This window comes from Carcharhinus amblyrhynchos, unplaced genomic scaffold (assembly GCF_965287045.1).
Source record: "Carcharhinus amblyrhynchos unplaced genomic scaffold, sCarAmb.v2.hapA scaffold_50, whole genome shotgun sequence".
NCBI classification, from domain to species: domain Eukaryota; kingdom Metazoa; phylum Chordata; class Chondrichthyes; order Carcharhiniformes; family Carcharhinidae; genus Carcharhinus; species Carcharhinus amblyrhynchos.
The window spans coordinates 911,641-936,710 of record NW_027649791.1 but is presented as its reverse complement, the minus strand read 5'-3'; the positions used below and the strand labels follow the sequence as shown (position 1 = coordinate 936,710).

The 25,070-nt window shown below is 43.4% G+C and overlaps 1 protein-coding gene across 2 annotated transcripts in view; it reads left to right on the top strand.

Moving 5' to 3' along the window:
* Nucleotides 1-25,070, top strand: part of LOC145337479 (ezrin-like) — a 253,035-nt gene that overhangs the window by 99,556 nt on the left and 128,409 nt on the right. For both annotated transcript variants that reach the window (XM_080182269.1, XM_080182270.1), the window contains exons 5-6: nucleotides 4,824-5,098; nucleotides 9,834-9,917. In XM_080182269.1, coding sequence (XP_080038395.1) covers nucleotides 4,824-5,098; nucleotides 9,834-9,917 — 359 coding nt within the window. The remainder of the gene's footprint in view (nucleotides 1-4,823; nucleotides 5,099-9,833; nucleotides 9,918-25,070) is intronic.

Here is a 25,070-nt window from a genome sequence, read left to right as displayed (position 1 = left end):
AATGGAGTCATTGAAGCCGGATTCCTTCAAGTTCTACTTTAGATTGTTCCTTGACCTTCTGCATTACACTTGCCCAAGTACTGTCCCTTTAATATTTCACCCATATCATCCCCAAGCACCAGATTTGACAATGTAATCTTCCTAGTTGGACTGAGAACGTAATGGTCAAGGATATTTTCCTGACACATTTTCACTCTGGGCATTATTTCTATTGGTACTTTTATAATTTCAGAGTTTACAAATGAGAAAATTCAATTGATGTTAATAACAGGCTTTAAATGAAAATTAATGCCGAATAGTGTTTACTAGTATTGAGAAAGCAGGACAACATAACTGAAATGATAGCATTTTGAAGACTGCGTAAAAAGACAGAATTATTTCACCTTACATTTTAGAGACATAAAAATATAGGCCTCCAAAAAGTTCCAGAGATGTAGAGGAAAGGATTGCATAGATAGGAGCAAAAGTAACAGGGTAGTTGTTATGGGGGACTTTAACTTTACAAATATCGACTGGAAAAGCTATAGTTCAAGCACATTAGAGGGTCAGCTTTTGTCCAGTGTGTGCAGGAAGGTTTCCTGACACAGTATGTAGATAGGCCAACAAGAGGTGAGGCTACATTGGATTTGGTACTGGGTAATGAACCAGACCAGATGTTAGACTTGGAGGTAGGTGAGCAGTTTGGTGATAGTGACCACAATTCGGTTACGTTTACCTTAGTGATCGAAAGGGATAGGTATATACCGAAGGGCAGAAGTCATAGCTGGGGGAAAGGTAATTATGAGGCTATTAGGTGAGATTTAGGATACATAGGTTGGAGTAGGAAACTGCAGGGGTTGGGAGCATCTGAAATGTGGAGCTTACTCAAGGAGCAGCTACTGCGAGTCCTTGATAAGTATGTACCTGTCAGGCAGGGAGGAAGTGGTCGAGTGAGGGAACCATGGTGTACTAGGGAAGTTGAATCTCTGGTGAAGAGGAAGAAGGAGGCTTATGTAAAGGTGAGACGTGAAGGCTCAGTTAGGGCACTGGAGAGTTATAAATTTAGCCAGGAAGGAGCTAAAGACAGAGGACGTGAGAAGACTTTGGCAGATAGGATCAAGGAGAACCCTAAAGCTTTCTACAGGTATGTCAAGAATAAAAGATTGGTTAGGGCAGGATTAGGGCCAGTCAGAGACAGCAGTGGGAAGTTGTGCGTGGAGCCTGAAGAGATAGGAGAGGCACTGAATGAGTATTTTTCGTCAGTATTCACGCAGGAAAAGGTCAGTGTAGTCGAGGAGAATACTGCGATACAGGACTGTAGACTAGACAGAATTGAGGTACGTAAGGAGGAGGTGTTAGCAATTCTTGAGAGAATGAAAATAGATAAGTCCCCTGGGCCGGATGGGATTTACCCTAGGATTCTCTGGGAGGCTAGGGAGGAGATTGCAGAGCCTTTGGCTTTGATCTTCATGTCGTCATTGGCTACAGTTATAGTGCCAGAAGACTGGAGGATAGCAAATGGTCTCTACTCCCCTTCTTGAAGAAGGGGAGTAGATACCATCTTGGGAATTGTAGACCGGTGAGCCTTACTTCTATTGTGGGCAAAGTTTTGGAAAGAATTATAAGGGATAGGATTTATAATCATCTAGAGAGAAATAAATTGATTAGGGATAGTCAACACAGTTTTGTGAAGGGTCAGTTGTGCCTCACAAACCTTATCAAGTTTTTTGAAAAGGTGACCAAAGAGGTGGATAAGGGTAAGGCAGTTGACGTGGTGTATATGGATTTTAGTAAAGCATTTGATAATGTTCCCCATTGTAGGCTATTGCAGAAAATGCAGGTGCATGGGATTGAGGGTGATTTAGCAGTTTGAATCAGGAATTGGCTAGCTGATAGAAGACAGAGGGTGGTAGTTGATGGGAAATATTCAACCTGGAGTGCAGTTACAAGTGGTGTGCCTCAGGGATCTGTTTTGGCCCAGGGGACTTATCTATTTTCATATTCTCAAGAATTGCTGTTTTAGGGCCACTGCTGTTTGTCATTTTTATAAATGACCTAGATGAGGGTGGAGAAGGATGGGTTAGTAAATTTGCTGATGACACCAAAGTCGGAGGAGTTGTAGACAGTGAGAATGGATGTTACAGTTTGCAGAGGGACATAGATAAGCTGCAGAGCTGAGCCAAGAGGTGATAAATGGAGTTTAATACGGAAAAGTGAGAGGTGATTCACTTTCATAAGAGTAACAGGAGTACAGAATATAGGGCTAATGGAAGGACTCTTAGTAGTGTTGATGAGCAGAGAGATCTCGGGGTACATGTGCATAGCTCCCTGAAAGTTGGCACCCAGGTTGATAAGGTTGTTAAGAAGGCGTACGGTGTGTTAGCTTTTATTGGTAGAGGGATTGAATTTCGGAGCCATGAGGTCATGTTGCAACTGTACAAAACTCTGGTGTGGCCGCACTTGGAGTATTGTGTACAGTTCTGGTCGCCGCATTATAAGAAAGGTGTGGAGGCATTGGAAAGGGTGCAGAGCAGATTTACCAGGATGTTGCCTGGTATGGTGGGAAGGTCTTATGAGGAAAGGCTGAGGGATTTGAGGTTATTTTCATTAGAGAGAAGAAGGTTACAAGGTGACCTAATTGAGGCATACAAGATGATCAGAGGGTTAGATAGGGTGGACAGTGAGAGCCTTTTTCCTCGGATGGTGATGGCTAACACGAGGGGACATAGCTTTAAGTTAAGGGGTGGTAGTTATAGGACGGATGTCAGAGGTAGATTCTTTACTCAGAGGGTAGTAAGGTCGTGGAATGCCCTGCCTGCAGCAGTTGTGGACTTGCCAACTTTAAGGGCGTTCAAATGGTCAGTGGATAGGCATATGGATAACATTGGAATAGTTTAGGTTAGAGGGTCATTAGATTGGTTCCACTGGTCGGCGCAACATCGAGGGCCATTATGTTCTGTGTTCTATGTTCTAAAAAGGCTTTTAAAGCAGTGGCTAGACCCCAGCTAGAGTATGTGGCCAATTCTGGACACCATGCACTAGAAAGGATATCAAGGCCTTGGAGAAGGTGCCTAGGAGATTACTAGCCTGGTACCAGTGAAGAAAGATGGGCAAGTGTAGAGACTGACTACAGCAGTTGTTCTCTTTAGGGTAATGAAGGTTAAGGGGAGATTTGATAGGTGTTCAAAAATCATGTAAGGTTTTGATACAGTAAAGAAGGTGCTATCAGATGGGCCAGTGACCAGCAGGGACACATTCAAGTTAATTGGAATAAAACCTGAGGTACATGTAGTGAGTTATGGATGCCAACAACGATGACTTGTGCTTTCTACTCACCATATTTACCATGCTCGTGAACTAATTTATGCTGCTCATTTCCTCCCATCTTGCACTTTTTATTTCTGACTCTGTTATCCTGGTGGTGCACCGCCTGCCAAACTAGTTGCTTCCGCATAGCACTAGTTATACTTTTGTGATAACATTAATCCCAGCTGTTGAAACAATCTGTAAATCTTGTACAGGTCTTTGCTGCATTATTTCTCCAGCCTTATGTTAGCTTGTCTTATCCTCCTATCCTTATGCTCACTAGCACATGACACTGGGAGCTAAGCACCTGACTTTTTGTGACATCCATTATCTGACACTGGAAAGGTATAATATCATGCAAGACTCTGTAGTTGCAGTAATATCAGTCTATCTCTGACTATTGGACCCTCTAGGAGTGCTGCATTTCTGAACCCTGTTGTGCTGCCCTGCTGTCATTTGCCTCAGCATGTAGTGAATGTAGTCAAGCCTGCACTTCCCTAAGGTGTTGTTATCCTCACCAGTATTCAGCACCAAAAACCATTTTAACAGATAATTTCTGCACTTACTGCCTTGTTCTACCCTGCAAGGAGATCATCCACTAACTCTTTTCCCTAAACTCTGTAACTCAGCCACTCCTGGAACGTATGACCCAGGAAATACTTGGCTTCCTGTATACACTGCATTGATTCGAACCCTTCCTCCAGCTTGAGTTTCAGCAACAGAACATATCTCTTCTATACAATTATCCAGGGCACGTAGTGCGCATATATGGCACAAGAAACGCAGACTATAAGTCTTAGTAACCCACATTGCAGTTTGCCTGAACCAGCTGTTCATGTAAATCTGCATGGATATCAAAATAGCTTAGACGTTTTTTAGTGAGTCAGGTAATTCTGAAGCACATGATTAGTTTTTAAGTTTATTTATTAGTATCACAAGTAGGCTTACATTACACTGCAGTGAAGTTACTGTGAAAATCCCCTAGTTGTGTACCTGTTAAGGTACACTGAGGGAGAATTTAGCATGGCCACTGCACCTAACCAGGTATGTCTTTCGGACTGTGGGAGGAAACCGGAGCGCCTGAAGGAAACTCACGCAGAAATGGGCAGAATGTACAGACTCCACACACACTGTGACCCAAGCCTGAAAGCCTCGGTAATGCTGCTTGGCCATCCAATTCAAAAACACTGACTTCGCAACACTTGGCACTAAGTAAGGTTTTGAGTCCAGTTTCTTCTTGGTTTCTTTATATGGTTTAGCGATGGAAAATGGATTTTGCAGATTAGGTGATTTATTCCTAGAAAATGGTAGTTCAAGATCAGCAAGTGATTACAAAGGTTGACTGGTGTTCTCATTGCATTGCATTTTTGCAATTGCTTTGTTTCATGTATATTTAGTGTACGTTTAAGAAAAATTGTAATGTAAATTAGGTTTTTAGTGACTTCCAATTAAAGGCGTGGTAGTGATGCCATTTTAATAGTGAAATGTCATTTTGATTTTGGTTTCAAAAGTGATCAAAGCCTTTGCTTTCCTGATAGGTATCTCATCAGGATTTAAAGAAAGAAAACCCTGTTCAGTTCAAATTTCGTGGCAAGTTCTTCCCAGAAGATGTGGCTGAGGAGCTAATCCAGGAGGTCACCCAAAAACTTTTCTTCCTTCAGATCAAGGAAGACATTCTTTCTGATGAAATTTACTGCCCACCTGAAACAGCTGTGTTGCTTGCTTCCTATGCAGTCCAGGCAAAGTTTGGAGACTTCAACATGGAGGCACACAAAACTGGCTACCTTACATCTGACCGCCTGCTCCCACAGCGGTAGGTGAATATAAGAAATTGCATAGGAACTTTTGACTTCTGGTTTAGGCTGAATCAAGCTCAAACCTTAGCACAGTTCAGCCTTTGGGGGTTCTGCATTTTAAATATATATAGTCCTGGATTTCCACAGTTATAACTTTAGGAGACAATTGGAAGAACCTCCCTAAGGAACTGATGATGATGGCTACTCATAGGGTTAAAGAGTTCTGTGGGTCTGTCACGATTAACTAGGGTAGTTTGGATTCTGCTCCCACCACTGTTTCCAGTTGGATATTTTTGTAGCAACTGCTTCTCCAGTAGTGTCCTAAATTATTCAAGGGTTGCTGTGATTTTACTAGGGTGAGGAGCAGGTCCCAGGTTTACCTCGACCAGGACAGGGATCCTACCTGTGCTGTTCGCTTTATTCTGAATCGCACAATAGCCAATTGAGCTAATCACCTGCTCATTCTATCTGTATTGTTAGTTTAAAAAAAACACTCCTAGCCTGTCTCTTGTTCTTGTTTAGTATTGAGGTATTAATAGCTTATTTTCTGTCAACAACTAGTTTTGACTTAGAACATAGAACGTTACAGCGCAGTACAGGCCCTTCGGCCCTCGATGTTGCGTCGACCAGTGGAACCAATCTAATGACCCTCTAACCTAAACTATTCCAATGTTATCCATATGCCTATCCACTGACCATTTGAACGCCCTTAAAGTTGGCAAGTCCACAACTGCTGCAGGCAGGGCATTCCACGACCTTACTACTCTCTGAGTAAAGAATTTACCTCTGACATCCATCCTATAATTACCACCCCTCAATTTAAAGCTATGTCCCCTCGTGTTAGCCATCACCATCCGAGGAAAAAGGCTCTCACTGTCCACCCTATCTAACCCTCTGATCATCTTGTATGCCTCAATTAGGTCACCTCGTAACCTTATCTCTAATGAAAATAACCTCAAATCCCTCAGCCTTTCCTCATAAGACCTTCCCACCATACCAGGCAACATCCTGGTAAATCTGCTCTGCACCCTTTCCAATGCCTCCACATCTTTCTTATAATGCGGTGACCAGAACTATACGCAATACTCCAAGTGCAGCCACACTAGAGTTTTGTACAGTTGCAACATGACCTCACGGCTCCGAAATTCAATGCCTCTACCAATAAAAGCTAACACACCGTACGCCTTCTTAACAACCTTATCAACCTGGGTGTCAACTTTCAGGGAGCTATGCACATGTACCCCGAGATCTCTCTGCTTGTCAACACTATTAAGAATCCTTCCATGAGCCCTATATTCTGTACTCCTGTTACTCTTAGCAAGGTGAATCACCTCACACTTTTCCATGTTAAACTCCATTTGCCTCCTCTTGGCCCAGCTGTGCAGCTTATTTATGTCCCTTTGCAAACTGTAACATCCATCCTTACTGTCTACAACTCCTCTGACTTCATAAGGGAGTACAGCTGAACCATTGCCCATGATAGAATGTGATCAACTACTCTTACATCTGATATAAGTTGCCTTCTTGCAAATTTTCTAGTTGCCTGTTTCCAAGGAACAAAAGTGATCTGGTGTTGCAGTGCATGATCATGGTCCTGTGCACAATTAATGTTTGGCCAAGCAAACCTTTCCAGGATATATGCTGTTGTTCCTATCTTTATACAGTATGTGATTGTACTGTTTGATGGAAACTCAGCTGGTGATGAGTGTCAGCTGGTAAACTGAATTTGTAGTTGTGTGCAGGTTAGAATAGAGGTATACATTGTTTTCCTTAGCAGTGTATAAAATTAAAAGAATTATATAAAATCAGAAAAAAGGACTACGACTTAACATTTGTTCAACACCTAAAATATTTTGATCTTTGACTTGATTCAGTTCTTTCAAAGTTATGTTCTGCAAAGTGAGATTTGCAGAAACTTATAACGTTCCTTTGGCCATGTTAAAATTGCCATTTAGCGTCAGGGGGATTAGGTAAGCTAAATGCATGGGGCTATGGGGTAATGGGGATAGGGCCTGAGCAGGATTGTGGTTGGTGCAGACTTGACGGGCCGAATGGCCTCCTGCGCTGTAGCGTTCTATGATTCTTTCCAGAGTATAAAAGCGTATGACTTGTGCTTGCAAGTATTTGCACACATTTAAGCATTCAAACTTTTTAAGTGAAGGTGAAATTGCAAAGTGCATTTTAATAGTCTACAGCTCAAATCAAATGTTCATTCCCATTGATCTACACTGACATTTATGCTCCACATGAAACTCCTCACACTTACTGCATTTAATCCCATTAACTATATGCATTGCTCACTTGCCCATAATAATGGAGCTGTTAAAGCCCAGGTTTCTATCTCCTGAAAAGATTTGAATTGAACCCAAATGTTTGTAAAGGGCTTTTTGCTATCTGGTGGATAAATTCTAAAATATTAGCAAATTCAAGCGCTGATTTCACTTTATAGGCATACCTCTGATCTCTTATGGCCATATCTTTGCTCAGTAAAAAATCACACAACATCAGGTTAAAGTCCAGTGAGTTTATTTGGTAGCAGAAGCCACTAGCTTTCGGAGTGCTTGCTGCTCCTTCGTCAGGCGAGTGGGATTTCAGCTCACAAACAGGGCATATAAAGACACAAACTCAATTTACAAAGTAATGGTTGGAAATCGAATCTTTACAGGTAATCAAGACTTAAAGGTACAGACAGTGTGAGTGGAGAGAGGGTTAAACACAGGTTAAAGAGATGTGTATTGTCTCCAGCCAGGACAGTTAGAGATTTTGCAAGCCCAGGCAAGTCCTGGGGATTACAGATAGTGTGACGTGAATCCAAGATCCCGGGTGAGGCCATCCTTGTGTGTGGAACTTAGCTATCAGTTTCTGCTCAGCAATTCTGCCTTCTCGTGTGTCGTGAAGGCCTCCTTGGAGAACACTTACCCAAAGATCAGAGGCCGAATGCTGGTGACCACTGAAGTGTTCCCCAACAGGAAGCGAACACTGTTGCCTGGTGATTGTGACTTTAGCGTCACAGGCATTCGGCCTCTGATCTTCAGGTAAGCTTTCTCCAAAGTGACCTTCATGACGCACAACAGTGCAGGGTTGCTGAACAGAGACTGATAGCCAAGTTCTGCACACATGAGGACAGCCTCAACTGGGATCTTGGATTCATGTCACACTATCTGTAACCCCCATGAATTGCCTGGGCTTGCAAAATCTCACTAACTGTCCCGGCTGGAAACAATACACATCTCTTTAACCTCTGCTTAACCCTCTCTCCATTCACATTGTCTGTACCTTTAAGTCTTGATTACTTGCATTCCAACCATCATTTTGTAAATTGAGTTTGTGTCTTTACGTACCCTGTTTGTGAACTGAAATCCCACTTAACTGACTGAGGAGCAGCGAGCGTCTGAAAGCTAGTGGCTTTTGCTACCAAATAAACCTGCTGGACTTTAACCTGATGTTGTGAGACTTCTGACTGTGTTTACCCCAGTCCAAAGCTGGCATCTCCAAATCATATCTTTGCTGCCAAAGAACAAATTTGGAGATACATGCATTAGCAGTATTTTGTTATACATCTCACTGTTTCTCTAGTTTATAGATGTATCCTTGATAATTTCCTTCTCTTGAGTAATATATATGTTGAAAGTCCATCCCAAGACTTCTATACTTGCATACTTGATAAATAAATATTTGAGGTTGAGCACACTTAAGATTTCAGATTCAAAGCAAATGTTGTCCTTACCATCTAAATGTTTTTTGTCCTTATTCATTCTTCCTCCAAACTGGTGTGGAAAGCTTTCATATATTTACATTTATTTATGAAGAAAATTCAGCTACAGCCAGTAGCATTATGCAGACCCAAGGTCCAGGACACCACCATGGTTAAGGGTCAGGCCCCATCATCCATCCCAGTTCCATGACTGAGGAGAGGGGCCAAGTTTTGAGATCCAGGGACTATTCCAGATTACAAGTCTGAAAAAAACAAAGAAATTGAGAATTAAAAATTAATTGGGTGCAGGGATGGTACCCAAGATTTAAGATTTTAAATTCCGATTGACTCATTTTGGATCTGTCTGGTTAGGGCCAGTTAGTATATTTCAGTTAAATCACTAACACAAGTCATACCCTTTTACAAGCTTATCTGTACTGAATTTACCACCTTCTTCTAGAAATGCTTTGATGAACCATCATTGGATCTCACTTATGCTAGCCATGTTGCTTTCATAGGTATGTTTGAATAGGAATAGGCTATTTAATCCCTTGAACCTGTTTTACTGTTTGGTGAGATCATGGCTGATTTGTGACAAAGCTCCATTTACCCATCTTTTTCCTATGGTCCTGAATACCTTTGACAAAAATCTGTTCCCTCTAACATCTTATAAACCTTCATAAAATTAACCCTTAACCATCTAAATTCTAGTGAAAACAGCAAACTGAGTTTATGCAATCTTTCCAACTAGCTTAGTCCTTTGTGTTCAGGAACCATTCTGGTAAACCTTTGCCTCAAGCATTTTATCAGTCCTCTGATGTCCAGAACTACTTGGTATTCCAGATGTGGTCCAACCAGGGCTGAAGCTGAAGTATGATCTTGCATTCTTGTTGTCTAGATATAAATGCCAGCTTTCCATTAGTCTTTTTAATTATAGTGATGTGTGCTTCTGGACCCATTGCAGGCAGAAGGAATAAATTAACAAATCTAGTATTTTAGTTTTTTTTATTTAAAAGCACTTTCTGTATTAAATTTTGCAAATTTTTCTTCATCTACAGTGTTGTAGAGCAGCATAAACTTAGCAGAGAGCAGTGGGAGGAGAGAATCCAGGTTTGGCATGAGGAACACCGTGGCATGCACAAGTAAGTTTGGATTTATCAAAATGATCAATGGGGAATATTTTATTCCAGAGATTTGGAAATGTTCGTTCTATGTGCCTTTGGTAGGAATTGAGTAATTTAGATTTGATTTGGTGACATAATGGTGAGCACTGTTGCCTCTCAGCACCAGGGACCCAGGTTTGATTCCAGCCTTGGGTGATTGTGGAGTTTGCACGTTCCCCCGAGTCTATGTGGGTTTCCTCCAGGTGCTCTGGTTTTTCCCCACACTCCAAAGATGTGCAGATTAGGTGAAATAGCTGAGCTAAATTGTCCCTTAATGTCCCAAGATGTGCAAGTTAGAGGGATTAGTGGGATGAAATCAATGGGATAAAGGGAATGGGGTGGGGGTTGGGCCTGGATAAGGTGCTTCATTGAGAGTTGGTGTAGATTCCATAGGCCAAATGGCTCCTTCTGCACTGTAAGGATTCTATGATTTCTGGGAATGTTAGGTGTTTGGAGATTGACATCAGAGTTGAAAGCAACTCCAAAGATTCAAGTCTAATTCAGACTAATGAGATTCTTGCAACCAGAAAATGTTAACCCAGTCAGGAAACAGACTTCTTGGGCCTTACTGTTGCATTTCTGCAAACTCCTCCAAGTCTTACACAGTTCCTTTGATTCTTTGGGGTCAAAATTGGGCAGGACCCTTCTGCAGTTCAGTCATTCTATGGTTCTCTGGTTTCATTCCCCTAGTACTGGAGTAACTTTCAATTACTGAATGGATTCTTTGACACATCACACAAAGCTATCAAATTGCAGTGGTATGAAAAGTCCTGGTCTGGCAGCATCTGTGGAGAGAAAGACAAAGTTAAGGGGTGGGATTTTCTTGGAAAATGGCAAAGGCCGATGGTGGGCGGAATAAGTGGCATTGAGCCAGCTGACAGCAGTGGCAGCTTTTCAGCCTTTATTGATTTCTTGCATATCGCTGGTGGAGTGGCCTCTGATTGCCCGTCCTGCTGTCATCTCAGTGTTGTGACCGTCCAAGCACCACAATTAAAGGCCACTCCAGTTCACAGCAACACACTTCATAGGTCACCAGGAAATGATAGCTGTCAGGAAATCTGCCCCAAGTTTTCGATGCCTCCCTGGAGAGCATACTCAGTGTTGTGGAGGCTGTCATGACATGCTACACTCTGGAAGAAAAACAGCCAGCAAGTTTGCTAGCCCAGCATTGGAAGTGATGGTCAGTGTTGGCGCCCTGTAGGTGAAGACAGCCCTCCAATGCAGGAAAAAGATGAATGATCATCTTCATTTTGTCAGGACATGCATTCCATGATGCAAGCACTAGCTGGTATCCATTTATGCCAATGTCAAAGAAACGGAGCTGTTTGAGCTCACTCCAGTTGTGAACAACTGTGCCACCATGCCGCCCCGAAAGATCTACGAGATTGAGGCATAGACAGGATGGATAGTCGGAGGCTTTTTTCTAGGATGGAAGTGTCAATTACAAGTGGGCATGTGTTCAAGGTGAGAGGGTAAAAATTTACAGGAGATGTGCAGAAGTTTTCTCAGAGTGGTGGGTGCCTGGAAGACGCTGCCAGAGGAGGTAATGGAAACAGGCACATTAGCAACATTTAAGAGGCATTTTGTTGTGTATATGAATAGAGGGATATGATCTGAAGGTTTTTTTTAATGCCCTAACTAAACTAATGATCAACATAGAAGTTTATAAAATGTTGAGAGGAATAGATAGGGTGGATTCTCAGAGGCTATTTCCCCGGGTTGAAATGGTCGCTACGAGAGGACACAGGTTTAAGGTGCGGGGAGGAAAGTACAGAAGTGATGTTAGGGCTAAGTTTTTCACTCAGAGGGTGGTGAGTGAATGGAATCGGCTGCCGTCAGTGGTGGTGGAGGCGAACTCGCTGGGGTCTTTTAAAAGACTTCTGGATGAGTATATGGGGTTTTATGGGATTGGGGGTTATAGATAGGCCTATAGATTGGTAGGTGTTGATGTGATCGGCGCAACTCGTGGGCCGAAGGGCCTGTTTGTGCTGTAGTGTTCTATGTTCTATGTTCTATAGGCTTGGAGGACCGAAGGGCCTGTTCCTGTGATGTACTTTTCTTTCTTCTAAGTCCTCAGTGTAAAGATCATGTGTAAAAACAAAAACTGCCTAGAATAAAGAAAAATTGGGGCCTAATATGGTAATGTGGTATAAGCAGTTCAAAATATAACAGCGTTAATGTAAGAGAAGTATACGGCATACATCCTTCCATTTTGAAACAGTTCACAACTTGGTGGTTATTTTAACAAAATATATAAAAGCACCAGAAAAAAGTAATTTAATTATTTAAAACACATTACCTCTCCTGCCATCCTTGATGTGTCAGGCTGCATCATGTGGGAGCATTTGGGCAAACACATCTAGAGTTGTGGAGTTGTACAGCGAGAAAAGGTCCCTTGGTCCATCAAGTCTGCACTGTCCACTAATGGTGTCCTAATCCCATTTTCTTGCACTTAGCATAATATTCAAGGATATTGGACATTTCAAGTGCTCATCCAAATATTTTTTAAAGGTTGTAAGTTTTCCGGCATCCACTACCTTCCCAGGCAATGCATTCCAGATTCCCATAACCCTCTGAGTGAAAAAATGTTTTCTCAAATTGCCTCTGATTCTCCTGCCCCTTACCTTAAACCTATGCCCCCTCATGACTGACCAAGTGGAACAGCTACTCCCTGCTCACCCTGTCCATGCCCCTCATAATCTTTTACATTTCAATCATGTTCCTTCTTCGCCTCATTTACTTTAAAGAAAACAACACAAGCCTACCCAATCTCTTCTTATGGCTCAAATACTCCATTCCGGGCAACATGCTGGTGAATCTCCTCTAGTGCTTTCATATCCTTCCTATAGTGAGGTGACCAGAACTGCACACAGTATTCAGCTGTGGCTTAACCAATGTCCTGTACAACTCCGACATTAACTCCTTGCTCTTTACTCTATTACCACAAGTGGAAAGCAAGTGTCCCATATGCTGCCTTAACTATCCTATTCACCTGCCCTGCCACCTTCAGGGATCTGTGAATAAGTATCCCGAGATACCTCTGTTCCTCTGAGCAAACCATTGCCATTCATTAAATACTCCTCAACTTGTTTCTTTTTTCAAAGTCCATCATCTCGCACTCATCAGGATCAAATACCATCTGCCATTGCTCTGCCCATCTGGCCAACCCATCTATATCTTCCTGTAACCTGCAATTATCTTTTTCACTATTTACCATCTTACCAATCTTGATGTTGTCTGCAAATTTGCTTGACAATCCCCCCACATTTTCATCTATATTATTAACATATATAACAAAGAATGAGGGTCCTAGTACTGAACCTTGTGGTACGCCGCTGGACATCAGCTCCAGTCACTTGAACAGCCTTCTACCACCACCTTTTGTCTCCTTTTACTAAGCCAGTTTTTGATTCATCTCACCAAGTTTTCCTGAATTCTATGTGCTTTAATCTGCTCAATTGATCTCCCATGTGGGACCTTGTCAAAAGTTTTGTTAACTGAACTTTCCTCATCCACACACTTGATCAGATTTTCAAAAGGTTCTAATAAATTTGTTGGGCATGACCTCCCCCAACAAAGCCATGCTGACTATCCCCAATTAACCAGTGCCTTTCCAAGTGGATAGTAATAAGAACATAAGAAATAGGAGCAGGAGTAGGCCATCTAGCCCTTCGAGCCTGCCCCGCCATTCAATAAGATCATGGCTGATCTGAAGTGGCTCAGTTCCACTTTCCCGCTTTCTCCCCATAACCCTTAATTCCCTTGCCTTGCAAAAACCTATCTACCCGTGTCTTAAATATATTTAGTGAGGTGGTCTCCACCACTTCAACGGGCAGAGAATTCGAGATTCACCACCCTTTGAGTGAAGAAGTTCCTCCTCAACTCCGTTCTAAACTGCCCCCTCCCCTTATCTTGAGGCTGTGCCCTCTAGTCCTGCTGTCCTTTCTGAGCGGGAAGAATCTCTCTACCTCTACCCTATCTATCCCTTTCATTATCTTATACGTCTCTATAAGATCCCCCCTCATCCTTCTAAACTCCAGCGAGTACAGACCCAGTATATTTAGTCTCTCTTCATAGTCCAACCCCCTCATCTCCAGTATCAGCCTAGTGAACCTCCTCTGCACTCCCTCCAAGGCCAAAATATCCTTGCGCAAGTGCGGCGACCAAAACGGCACACAGTACTCCAGCTGCGGCCTCACCAGTGCCCTGTACAGTCGCAGCAAGACCTCCCTGCTTTTATATTCTATCCCCCTCGCTATAAAGGCCAGCATCCCATTTGCCTTCTTGATCACCTGCTGCACCTGCAGTCTGGATTTTTGCGACTCATGCACAAGGACCCCCAGGTCCCTCTGCACTGTAGCATGCTGCAGCTTTTCACCCTTTAAATAGTAATCCCTCCTACTATTATTCCTGCCAAAGTGGATAACCTCACACTTGCTAACATTGTACTCCATCTGCGAGGTCCTCGCCCACTCACTCAGCCCATCTAGATCCCTCTGCAGACTTTCCACACCCTCCACACAATTTTCCACTCATCTTTGTGTCATCAGCAAATTTTGACACCCTACACTCAGCCCCCTCTCTCCTTCAGAATTTTCTCCAGTAGTTTCCCTACCACTGATGAGAGTCTCACTGGTCTGTGCTTTCCTGGTTTATCTATAACGCCCTTCTTGAAAAGTGGAAACACGTTAGCTGTCCTCCAGCCCTCTGGTACTTCCCTTGCGATTTGGCCACTTCCCTTGTGGCCAGAGAGTAATTAAAAATTTGTGTCAGAGCCCCTGCAATTTCCTGTAGTCACTGTTTACAGCTTCAGGAACTTTGGCTCAGAGTCATTGAGCTGAAGACTGCGACACATCAGGAAGGAAGTTATCTAGATGCTTTGTTTCAGGAGGCAGTCATACCCTTAATCTTTTGGTTTGGAAAGTGGTCATGGACAGAAGGGTGTGACTGCAGCTAAGGCAGGTCAGAGGACAGGAGTATCAGCCTCTACAAACGTTTAACAGGCTTGTGGTCCTTTTCAGCTTGTTTGGACGAGAGTGGGTTACGTAAGATGGATGAGCTGGCTGGCCATGGCACTGTGGTACAGGAAGCCATTCAAGTGCGAGGATGTGGTGGGGTAATAGGAGACAGTAAACTGACGGGGATTGATGCTGTTCTCTGCAGCAAAGAGCCAGAGTCCAGATGGCTTGGTGCCAGCGTTTGGGACATCTGTTCTGGGCTAGTAAGAAACTTGCAGTGGATGGGAGAGGATCCCATTGTCATGTCCTGTGTAGGTACCATCAAAATAAGTAGAATGAGGAAAGTGGTTCCGCATAGACGGTTTGAGAAGTTAGGCACTAAATTAACCAGCAAAATCTCCAAGGTTATAATCTCTGAATTATTACCTAAGCTGTGTGCAAATTGGCATAGGGTATGTAAAATTCGAGAGATGGACAGCATGGTAGCATAGTGGTTAACACTGCTGCCTCACAGCGCCATACACTGAGGTTCAATTCTGGCCTTGGGTCACTGTCTGTGTGGAGTTCGCACATGCTCCTTTGTGTTTGCGCTGGTTTCCCCCCTCAGTTCAAAGATGTGTCAGTTAGGTTGATTGGCCATGCTAAATTGACCCTAGTATCAGGGGAATTGGCAGGGTAAATGTGTGGGGTTACAGGAGTAGGGCCTGGGTGGGATTGTGGTCAGTGTAGGCTTGATGGGCCGAATGGCCTCCTTCTGTATTGTCGGGATTCTATGGTCCTATGAATTATGTGGCTCAGAAACTGGTGGGAAAAGTGGGCTTTGGTTTGTGGGGTACTAGCAACAGTACAGTGGAAAATAGAGTCTGAACTGTTGGGGTGTGTTTGCACACTGCGTAACGAAGGAAGGAGAGAGAGCTTTAAACTAAGAGGGGATTTGTAAGCTTGTAAAACAAAAGGATATGGCAGCATTGCAAGGTAGCTATTAAGATCATGTTACTGAGAGTGTGCAAACATTAAAAAAAAGACATTTAATCAAAGAGAGGAAAATGGTAAAAAGTCAAAATTAATGTCTACGTAAATGCACATAGTATTCGGCATAAATTGTGGTTAATGGGAATGATCTTATAACCATTACAAAGACATGGATACCAGGCGATCAATACTGGGAACTAAATATTCAGGAGGATGTGACTTTTCATAAGGGCAGGCAGGAAGAAAAGGGTGGTTGTGTTGCTTTAGTTAATATGAGATTGAATAAGTACAATAACAATAGCAAGAAATGAACTTGGATGAGAAAATATAGAATCCATATAGGTGGACATGAGAAATAAAAAGGAGAAGACACTGGTGGGAATAGGCTCCCTAAAAGTAGTTATACTGTAGGATGGAAGATAAATCAAAGATAATGAGGGCATGCAAAAAAGGAAGTACATAGTCATGGGTGACTTTAATCTTCACATGGATTGGAAAAATCAAATTGACAGAGGTAATCATGAGGAAGAGTTCATAGACAATTTTTCTAGGACGATATGTTGTGGATCCAACCAGGGATCAGGCTATTTTGGATCTGGTGATGAGGCAGGTTTAATAAACAATCTTGAGTAAAAGATCCCCTCGGAATCAATGACTATACTACCGTTTCCAAGAAGCATTGGACAAACTACCGCACACAAGGCTACTTCATAGGATATGAGTCCCTGGTGTTGGAGTAGTCTATTAGCATGGGTAGAGGATTAACTAACTGCTCGCCAAAGAGGGGCATTTTCAGGATGACAACCTGTAACTAGCCACAGGGATCAGTGCTGGGGCCATAGTTATTTATAATATATATAATAATAATATATATTTATAATATATATTAATGACTTGGATGAGGAAAGTGAATGTGCTTTGCCAAATTCGTGGATGACACAAATATAGGTTGAAACGTAGGAACTAGGAACAAAAGCAGGCAAATTCAGCCCTTCAAGCCTGCTCCACCATTCAATCATATCATGGCTGATCTCTCCTTGGCCTCAAATCCACCTCCCTACCTGTTCCCCATTGTCCTTTTTTTTTGTTAGTAATGTATCCATCTCCTCCTTGAAACCATCCAACAATTCCATCTCCACTGCACCATGGGGCAGTGAGTTCCACAAATTCACCATCCTCTGTGAGAAGTAGTTCCTCCTCAACTCAGTATTAAATCTACCACCTCTCAATCTATATCTGTGACTTCTTGTTTTAGATTGCCCCAAAAGAGGAAATATTTGGAATACATTTACTTTATCAATCCCTTTTAAAATTTTATATGCCTCAATTTTATATGCCTTGCTGATGACACCAAAGTCGGAGGTGTGGTAGATTGTGAGGAAGGGTGTCGAAGTTTGCAGGGTGACTTGGACAGGTTGCAGAGCTGGGCTGCGAGGTGGCGGATGGAGTTTAATGCGGAGAAGTGTGAGGTAATTCATTTCGGTAGGAATAACAGATGTGTTGAGTATAGGGCTAACGGGAGGACTTTGAATAGAGTGGAGGAGCAGAGGGATCTAGGTGTATGTGTACATAGATCCCTGAAAGTTGGGAATCAAGTAGATAAGGTTGTTAAGAAGGCGTACGGTGTCTTGGCGTTTATTGGTAGGGGGATTGAATTTAGGAGTCGCAGCATCATGTTGCAACTGTACACAACTCTGGTGCGGCCGCACTTGGAGTACTGTGTGCAGTTCTGGTCCCCACATTACAGGAAGGATGTGGAGGCTTTGGAGAGGGTGCAGAGGAGGTTTACCAGGATGTTGCCTGGTATGCAGGGGAGGTCCTATGAGGAGAGACTGAGGGATTTGGGGTTGTTTTCACTGGAAAGAAGGCGGCTAAGAGGGGATCTAATAGAAACATATAAGATGATTAGAGGTTTAGATAGGGTGGATGGTGATAGCCTGTTTCCTCGGATGGAGAAAGCTAGCACGAGGGGGCATGGCTTTAAATTAAGGGGGGGTAGTTATAGGACAGATGTCAGGGGCAGGTTCTTTACCCAGAGGGTGGTGAGGGACTGGAATGCCCTGCCTGCTGCAGTTGTAAATGCGCCTAGTTTGGGGGTGTTTAAGAGATTGGTGGATAGGTTTATGGACAAAAAGGGATTGGTTTAGATTAGTGGGTCAATGTTTTTTTTTAAAAAAATAAGACTGGTCGGCGCAACATTGTGGGCCGAAGGGCCTGTTCCGCGCTGTAATGTTCTATGTTCTATGTTCAATCAGATCCCTTTTCGTCCTTTTAAACTCCAGCAAGTATAAGCCCAAACTGTTTAATCTCTCCTCATACCTCAACCCTTTCATCCCCAGATTCAATCTGATGAACCTCGTCTGAATTGCCTCCAATGCCACCACATTCTTCCTTAAATAAGGAGGCCAAAACTGGATAAATACTCCAGAAGTGGTCTCACCAACACCCTATGCAATTGCAACAACACTTTTCTACTTTTATTCTCCAGTCCCTTTGCAATAGATGCCAACATCCCATTTGCCTTTTTCTTTATATGCTGCACCTGTATATTGATTTTCTGCAATTCATGAACATAGACACCCAGATCCCTCTGCCTGGACGTAATTTGAATATGCTTTCCATTTAGGTAATGATTTGCCTTTCTTTTTCTCTCTGCCAAAATGGATAACTTCACATTTGTACATATTAAACTACATCTGCCAAATTTTGGCCCATTTCCCTAGCCTAAGAAGGGAAGTGGTGAGGATGACAGTCTATAGAAGGATGTAGATGGGTTAAATGAGTGAGCAAAAACTTGGCAGATGGAATATAATGTCAGAAAATGTGAAGTTATGCACTTTGGTAAGAGGAATGAAAGAGCTGAATATTACTTAAATTTCATAGAATCCCTATAATGCAGAAGAAGGCCACTCAGTCCATCAAGTCTGCACTGTTCACAATCCCACCCAGGCCCTATTTCCATCACCCCACATATTTGTTCTGCGAATCCCCTGACATAATGGTCAGTTTAGCATGGCCAATCCGCTTAACCTACACATCTTTGGACTGTGGGAGGAAACTGGAGCACCCGGTGGAAACCCACACGCACACATGGGGAGAATGTGCAAACTCCACACAGACAGTGATCCGACTTGGGTCCCTGACACTGTGCCATCAGCCGCCATTCATAAAAGACAGTAGAAAGTTGCAGCACAGAAGGATTTGGGGTCCTTGCAATTTTACCAGATAATGGGAAAAGCAAAGAGAATATTCCCTTTATTTCAAAGTGAATGGAGTACAAAAATAGGGCTGTCTTGCTAAAACTGTACAAGGTACTAGTTAGACCACATTTTGAATACTGTAAACAGTTTGGTCCCATAATCTAAAGAAAGATGCACTGACACAACCAGAGATGGTTTACTAGGTTGATCCAGAGTATGGAGGGACTTTCTTAGGAGGAGTAATTGAGTAGTTGGGCCTATATTAATTGAAGTCTTGAAGAATGAGAGGTGACCTTATTGAGAGATGTAGAATTTTCAAGTGGCTTGACAGGGTATATTATGCAAGGTTGTTTTCCCTTGTGGGAGAGTCCAGGACCAAAGGGCCATCTCAGGGTAAAGGGTCATCCACCTAACATAGAGATGAGGAGAATGTTCTTGAGGTTAGTGAATCTGAGGAATTTTTTAGTGCAGAGTTCAAGGCTGAGGTGGATCTTTAATCCATCAGACCGGTCCAAGTACCAGAAACTTATCTTCAAAGATACGCAGATTAGGTGGCGTCCCAAATTGTGTAGATTGGGAGAATTAGCCATGGGAAATGTGTGGGAATAAGGTGGGGAAGAGGGTCTGGATGGGACTCAGTCGCACAGTTCGTTCAGACTCAATGGGCTGAATTGCAGCCTTCTGCACTGTTGCTTCTATTCTGTGATTCAGCAACCCTATGTTTGCTCCACCAAAGTGTGAGTTGCAGCATTAGCCTCATTGTATCTAGTCTCGGCTGCACTTGTGGTCTTCACACAGGTATCATCAACTGTGCCCTTGTCCTTATCCCCAAGGAACTCAACCTGCAATCTCTGTGAACCCTGAAACATGAAAGAGATCTGAGCGCAAATCTGATTATAGGAGTATGCACACACTCTGGGAATTGAACACATACCTGGAGGATGTGTTTCGTGCGGTCACAGACAAAAGACAGTACAACCCAGGAAAAGGTCCTTCAGCCCATCAAGCCTATGCTGATCATGTTGTCCTATCTAGACCTATCTGTATCCCTCTATTCCCCACCTGTTCATGTGTCTATCCAGAAAAGTCTTAAACGTTGTAAACGTGTCTGCCTCAACCATCTCACTTGGTAGTATATTCCAGGCACCCACCATCCTCTATGTCAAAAAAAAACTTGTCCCGCACATCTCCACTGAACCTTTCCGCCTCTTACCTTGAGCCTGTGCCCTCATGTAATTGTTATTTCTGCCCTTGGAAAAAGCTTTCAACTGTTCACCTTTTCTATGCCCCTCATAATTTTATAAACTTAGATCAAGTCGCCCCCTCAGTCTCCATCTTTCCAAGAAGAACAATTCCAGTTTATTCAATCTCTCCCCACAGTTAATATCCTCCATACCAGACAACATCCTAGTAAACATTTCCTGTATTTCATCCAAAGCCTCCCCGTCCTTCTGTTTGTGTGGTAACCAGAATTGGACACAGTATTCCAAATGTGGCCTAACCAATGTTTTATATAACTGTAACATAATTTGCCAACTTTTATACTCGATGCCTCAACCAATGAAGGCAAGCATGCCATGTCTTTTCTTCACCACCTTTTCCACCTATGCTGCTACTTTTAAGGATCTGTGAACCAGTACTCCAAGAGATGCGTGTCCAAGCTCCAGATGGTTCGGCCATTTATTTTATAGCTCCCAACTGAGTTGGATCTAACAAAATGCATCACCTCGCATTTGTCCAGATTAAATTCTATCTGCCATTTCTCTACCCAATTTTCTAGCCTATCTATAACCTGCTGTATTCTCTGAAAATCTTCATTACTATCCGCAACTCCACCAATCTTAGTATCATCCACAAACTTGCGAATTAGATCACTTACGTTTTCTTCCAAGTCATTGATATATATTACAAACAACAGAGGTCCCAGCTCTGGTCCCTGTAGAACACCACTAGCTATAGACCTCCATTCAGAAAAACACCCTTCCATGACTCCCTCTATCTTCAATGGCCAAGCTGGTTTCAGAGACTTTCAGGCTCTGGTCAGGAAAAAGAAGGAAGTATACATTGGGTTTAGGCAATTGGGACAAGTGATTTACCCCATCTGATCATATAAAATGTAAGAGTAGACTTAAGAGGGAAATCAGGAGAGCAAAAAGAGGGTACGAGATGGATCTTGCAATTAATGTTAAAGAAAATTCCAAGAGGTTCAAGAGCTATGCTATTAAGAGTAAAAGAGTGGCTAGAGAGAGAATAGTTTCCCTTAAATATCTGTATTTGCATAGTTGTCTGTATGCGGAACAACAGGATGTGAGTGAGATTTTTTAATGACTGTTTCTCCTTTGTGTTTCCTGAGAAGAAAATCATGGGTGCCAGTGGTGATGTCTTGGCCCACAGTATATTACTAGGGAGGAGGTATTTGCAGCCTTAAAGGACATTATATTGGATAACTCTCCTGGGCCTGATAGAGGGCATCCTGGACCTTGTGTTGGGAAGAGATTGCAGAGACATTTGCTTCATTTTTTTCCACTGGTGAAGTTCTGGAAGACTGCAGGGTGACTAATGTTGTTCCATTGTTTAAGAAGGATGGAAAAGACCAGCCAGGGAATTGCAGGTCAGTGAGCCTGACATCAGTGGTGGGTAAGTTACTGGAAGGGATGTAGGAGGATGTAGAAACTTGGGAGAGGGTACAGAAAAGATTTACCAGGATGTTGTCTGGTATGGAGGGCATTAGCTATGAGGAGAGGTTTGAGAAACTTGGTCAGTTCTCACTGGAACAACAGAGATTGAGGGATGACCTGATAGTCTACAAGATTATGAGAGGCATGGACAGAGTGGACATTCGGAACCTTTTTCCCGTGGTGGAAGAGTCAATTAATCGGGGGCATAGGTTTAAGATGTGAAGGTCAAGGCTTAAAGGAGATGTCTGAGGCAAATTCTTTTTTACACAGAGGGTGGTGGGTGCCTGGAACTCGCTGCCAGGGGAAGTAATGGAAGTAGATACAATAGTGACTTTTTAAGAGGCGGTCTTGACAAATACACAAATAGGATGGGATGGAGGGATATGGCCAGTCGGGCAGCATGGTTGATGCAGGCTTGGAGGGCTGAAGGCCCTGTTCCTGTGCTGTAATTTTCTTTGAGCCAAGGATTGGCAAATGGATTTCAACACAGATAGATGTGAGGTGTTGCATTTGGAAATTCAAACCAGGGTAGGACTTGTGTAGTGAAAGGTAGGGCCCTGGGAAGTGTTGAGGAACAGAGGGACTTAGGTGTACAAGTACATAGTTTGTTGAAAGCAGTGTCACATAGGATGGTGAAAAAGATGTTTAGCACACTGCCGTTCAATCAGGGCATTGAAATAGGAGCAGGGACATTGTTGCAGCTGTATAAGTCATTGGAAAAGCCTCATTTGGAGTATTGTGTACAGTTTTCGTCATCCTATTATAAGAAAGACATTCCTATAACAAAGTTCAAAAGGCATCTGGATAGATACATGAATAGGCAGGAATTAGATTAGAGAGGCATCTGTGTCGACACAGACTTGATGGGCAAAAACCCTGTTCCTGTGCTGTACTGTTTTTTGTTCTTTATTGATAAACTGGAAAAAGTGCCAAGAAGATTTATGACGATCTCACCAGGAGTAGTGGACCTGAGTTATAGGGAGAGATAGGGCTTTATTCCTTGGAAGGCCATGCCTTCCTTGTTACAGTTCTGTTCCAGCTTTTGGCAACCTAGGCATTGGCATCATCATCTCTCCTGGCTATGAATAAGGAGAATGACAGCAAATTCACCAGGCTGCTCCTATGTTTCCTACATTCCCCTCACTACAGTATCAAAGAAAGAGACTTGGGGGGTGATTCTCCCAAAAGTACTAAGTGCCCAAGGGGTGGGAATACAGAAGCTTTTCCTGCTAAGTTTTTGGGTGAGCTGCGTGAAATGAATCTCCAGAACTGTGTGCATCACAGTCCATAATGAGATTCATGCCGGTAAGGGGTGGGTGAGGGGGGGGAGAGAGGTTTGGTGCGGATGGACTAATCCCCTAATCCCAGCCGAGAAGCTGGCATCAGCGATGAGTGACCACTGCGCGTGCACAGATCTGTCAGTGGGGAGATCAGCACGTGCACACAGACATCAGTGACGTCCATGACTCCCCCAAATGCTGTCCTCCATGACCCTCATCTGAGTCTGATCATGCAGTCAGGCTGTCAGTGCCAGGCTGACACTGTCCAAGTGGCATCCTCCTGAGGGCTCTCAATGGCCTGAGTGATCATGCCTGCTCCCTGTTTATGGGGACCATACATGATACCTGCTGGTAGGATACCTGCTGTTCGGCGGGGTGGGAAACAGTAGCAAGCCCGGCAATACCATTCTAGGCTCACTAATGGGTTGGAATTGATGATTTCCATACTGTCATCAGCCTCACGCTGGGAATCAGCACAACGCTGGTAACACTTTAAAAACAACCTGAGAGAGTTGTGATCAACTGGACGCAAGTTGCAAATTCTTCTACAGGCCCCCTGCTGATATTCCCTGCTCGCTGTGTTACTCAAGCTGTACAGTGGGCTGGGAGAATCGCACCCTCGATGTTTTACACTTATCTCCCAAGGACCACACTCTCTCCATTCTGAAGCTGCCTCTCAAAATCCACTGATTCATGTTCTGGCTTCCATATTGATACAGTAAAAAGTCTGACAACACCAGGTTTTAGTCCAACCTATTTATTTGATAATATACTCACAAGCTTTCGGGGTTAGCCCCGAACCCACAACATGACTACTATTGACACCACAAACTGCCAGATCCAAGTGGAGAGGATCTCCAAGTAAAACCCACAACATTCCATATTGATGCCCAGTTTTTACTTTGCACTATGCTTTGGCAGCATTACACACCACCCTTCCCCACATCACGTGACCAAGTGTCCCCAGCATTGGGTATTCTACTACATTCTGAGCTCTCATCTCAGGTGCAGGCATTGTCCAAAGCTGCACTCAACCTGGTCTGTGGGGAGGGGCACTTACCAATATGCACCTCAGCACACAGCTAAGGATTGAGAGTGCTCTTGGGCAGTGTGCTGTTGCCAAATCTCTAACTTACATAGTTGTCCAGTTGCATTGGTACAGGCACACCACAGTAGTCTTCAAATTTGGAAGTTAGTGCACCAAGAGCTAGATACTGAGTAGCAATCAGGGCACTCGCATGTGGGGGGTGCTTATGTGGGCATCATTGTATGACTAATTTGACTCTAGGCATATCATTTGTGTCGTAGCTGAATGGTTTCTGCTAGAAAAGGTACTAAGGACTGACATATTTTCCAATGGGCCTTGTCGTTGCAACTAGGTCCCCAGATTTAAATAGCAGCATTGGTCTTTGATAGCTGCCTCCCTCACCCCGCACTTACACAAACACCACACTGTTCAGGCTTCTCCTGTCTCTGTGATGCCCTTCTAAGTAGCCTGTGGTCTGGCAGCAGAACACATGCTCAAGAATGGTGCCTGTTGTCCCCTCAGGTCTCCCCGACTAGGTCCCTGGTACCACTGAGATGAACCCTTGGTACAAACCCCAGAATGCTCGGAACTGCTCCTTTGGTCCATTCAGAGGGACGCTCACCATGCATATGCCTTTTGAAGTCAGTCATCCTTCGCACCATTTTTGTATCATGTCACTGTGGATGGATTTTTTTTTGATGGGGGAAGGTGTTATGATTCTGACGTAGGGACCTGATAATGAGATGCAAATATATTCCAATGAGGTTCCCAACGTTGTACAGCTGGTAACGTAGCCTGCTATTAACAGGGGGAGGGGATAATCACGGCAGGCTTTCACCCTCACATACAACGTGACTTTGCACTTCTAGTGATTTTTCTTGCTCCTGCCCTCCAACCCCACCAGCTCACACGCCCACTGGCCCCAATGGCAGCCAACTTTCAGAGCATGACTGTAGTGGTACCACGTGCTGGCAATATCCATGAGGGAGTTAGGGATAGTGTTGAGGTGGCACATTA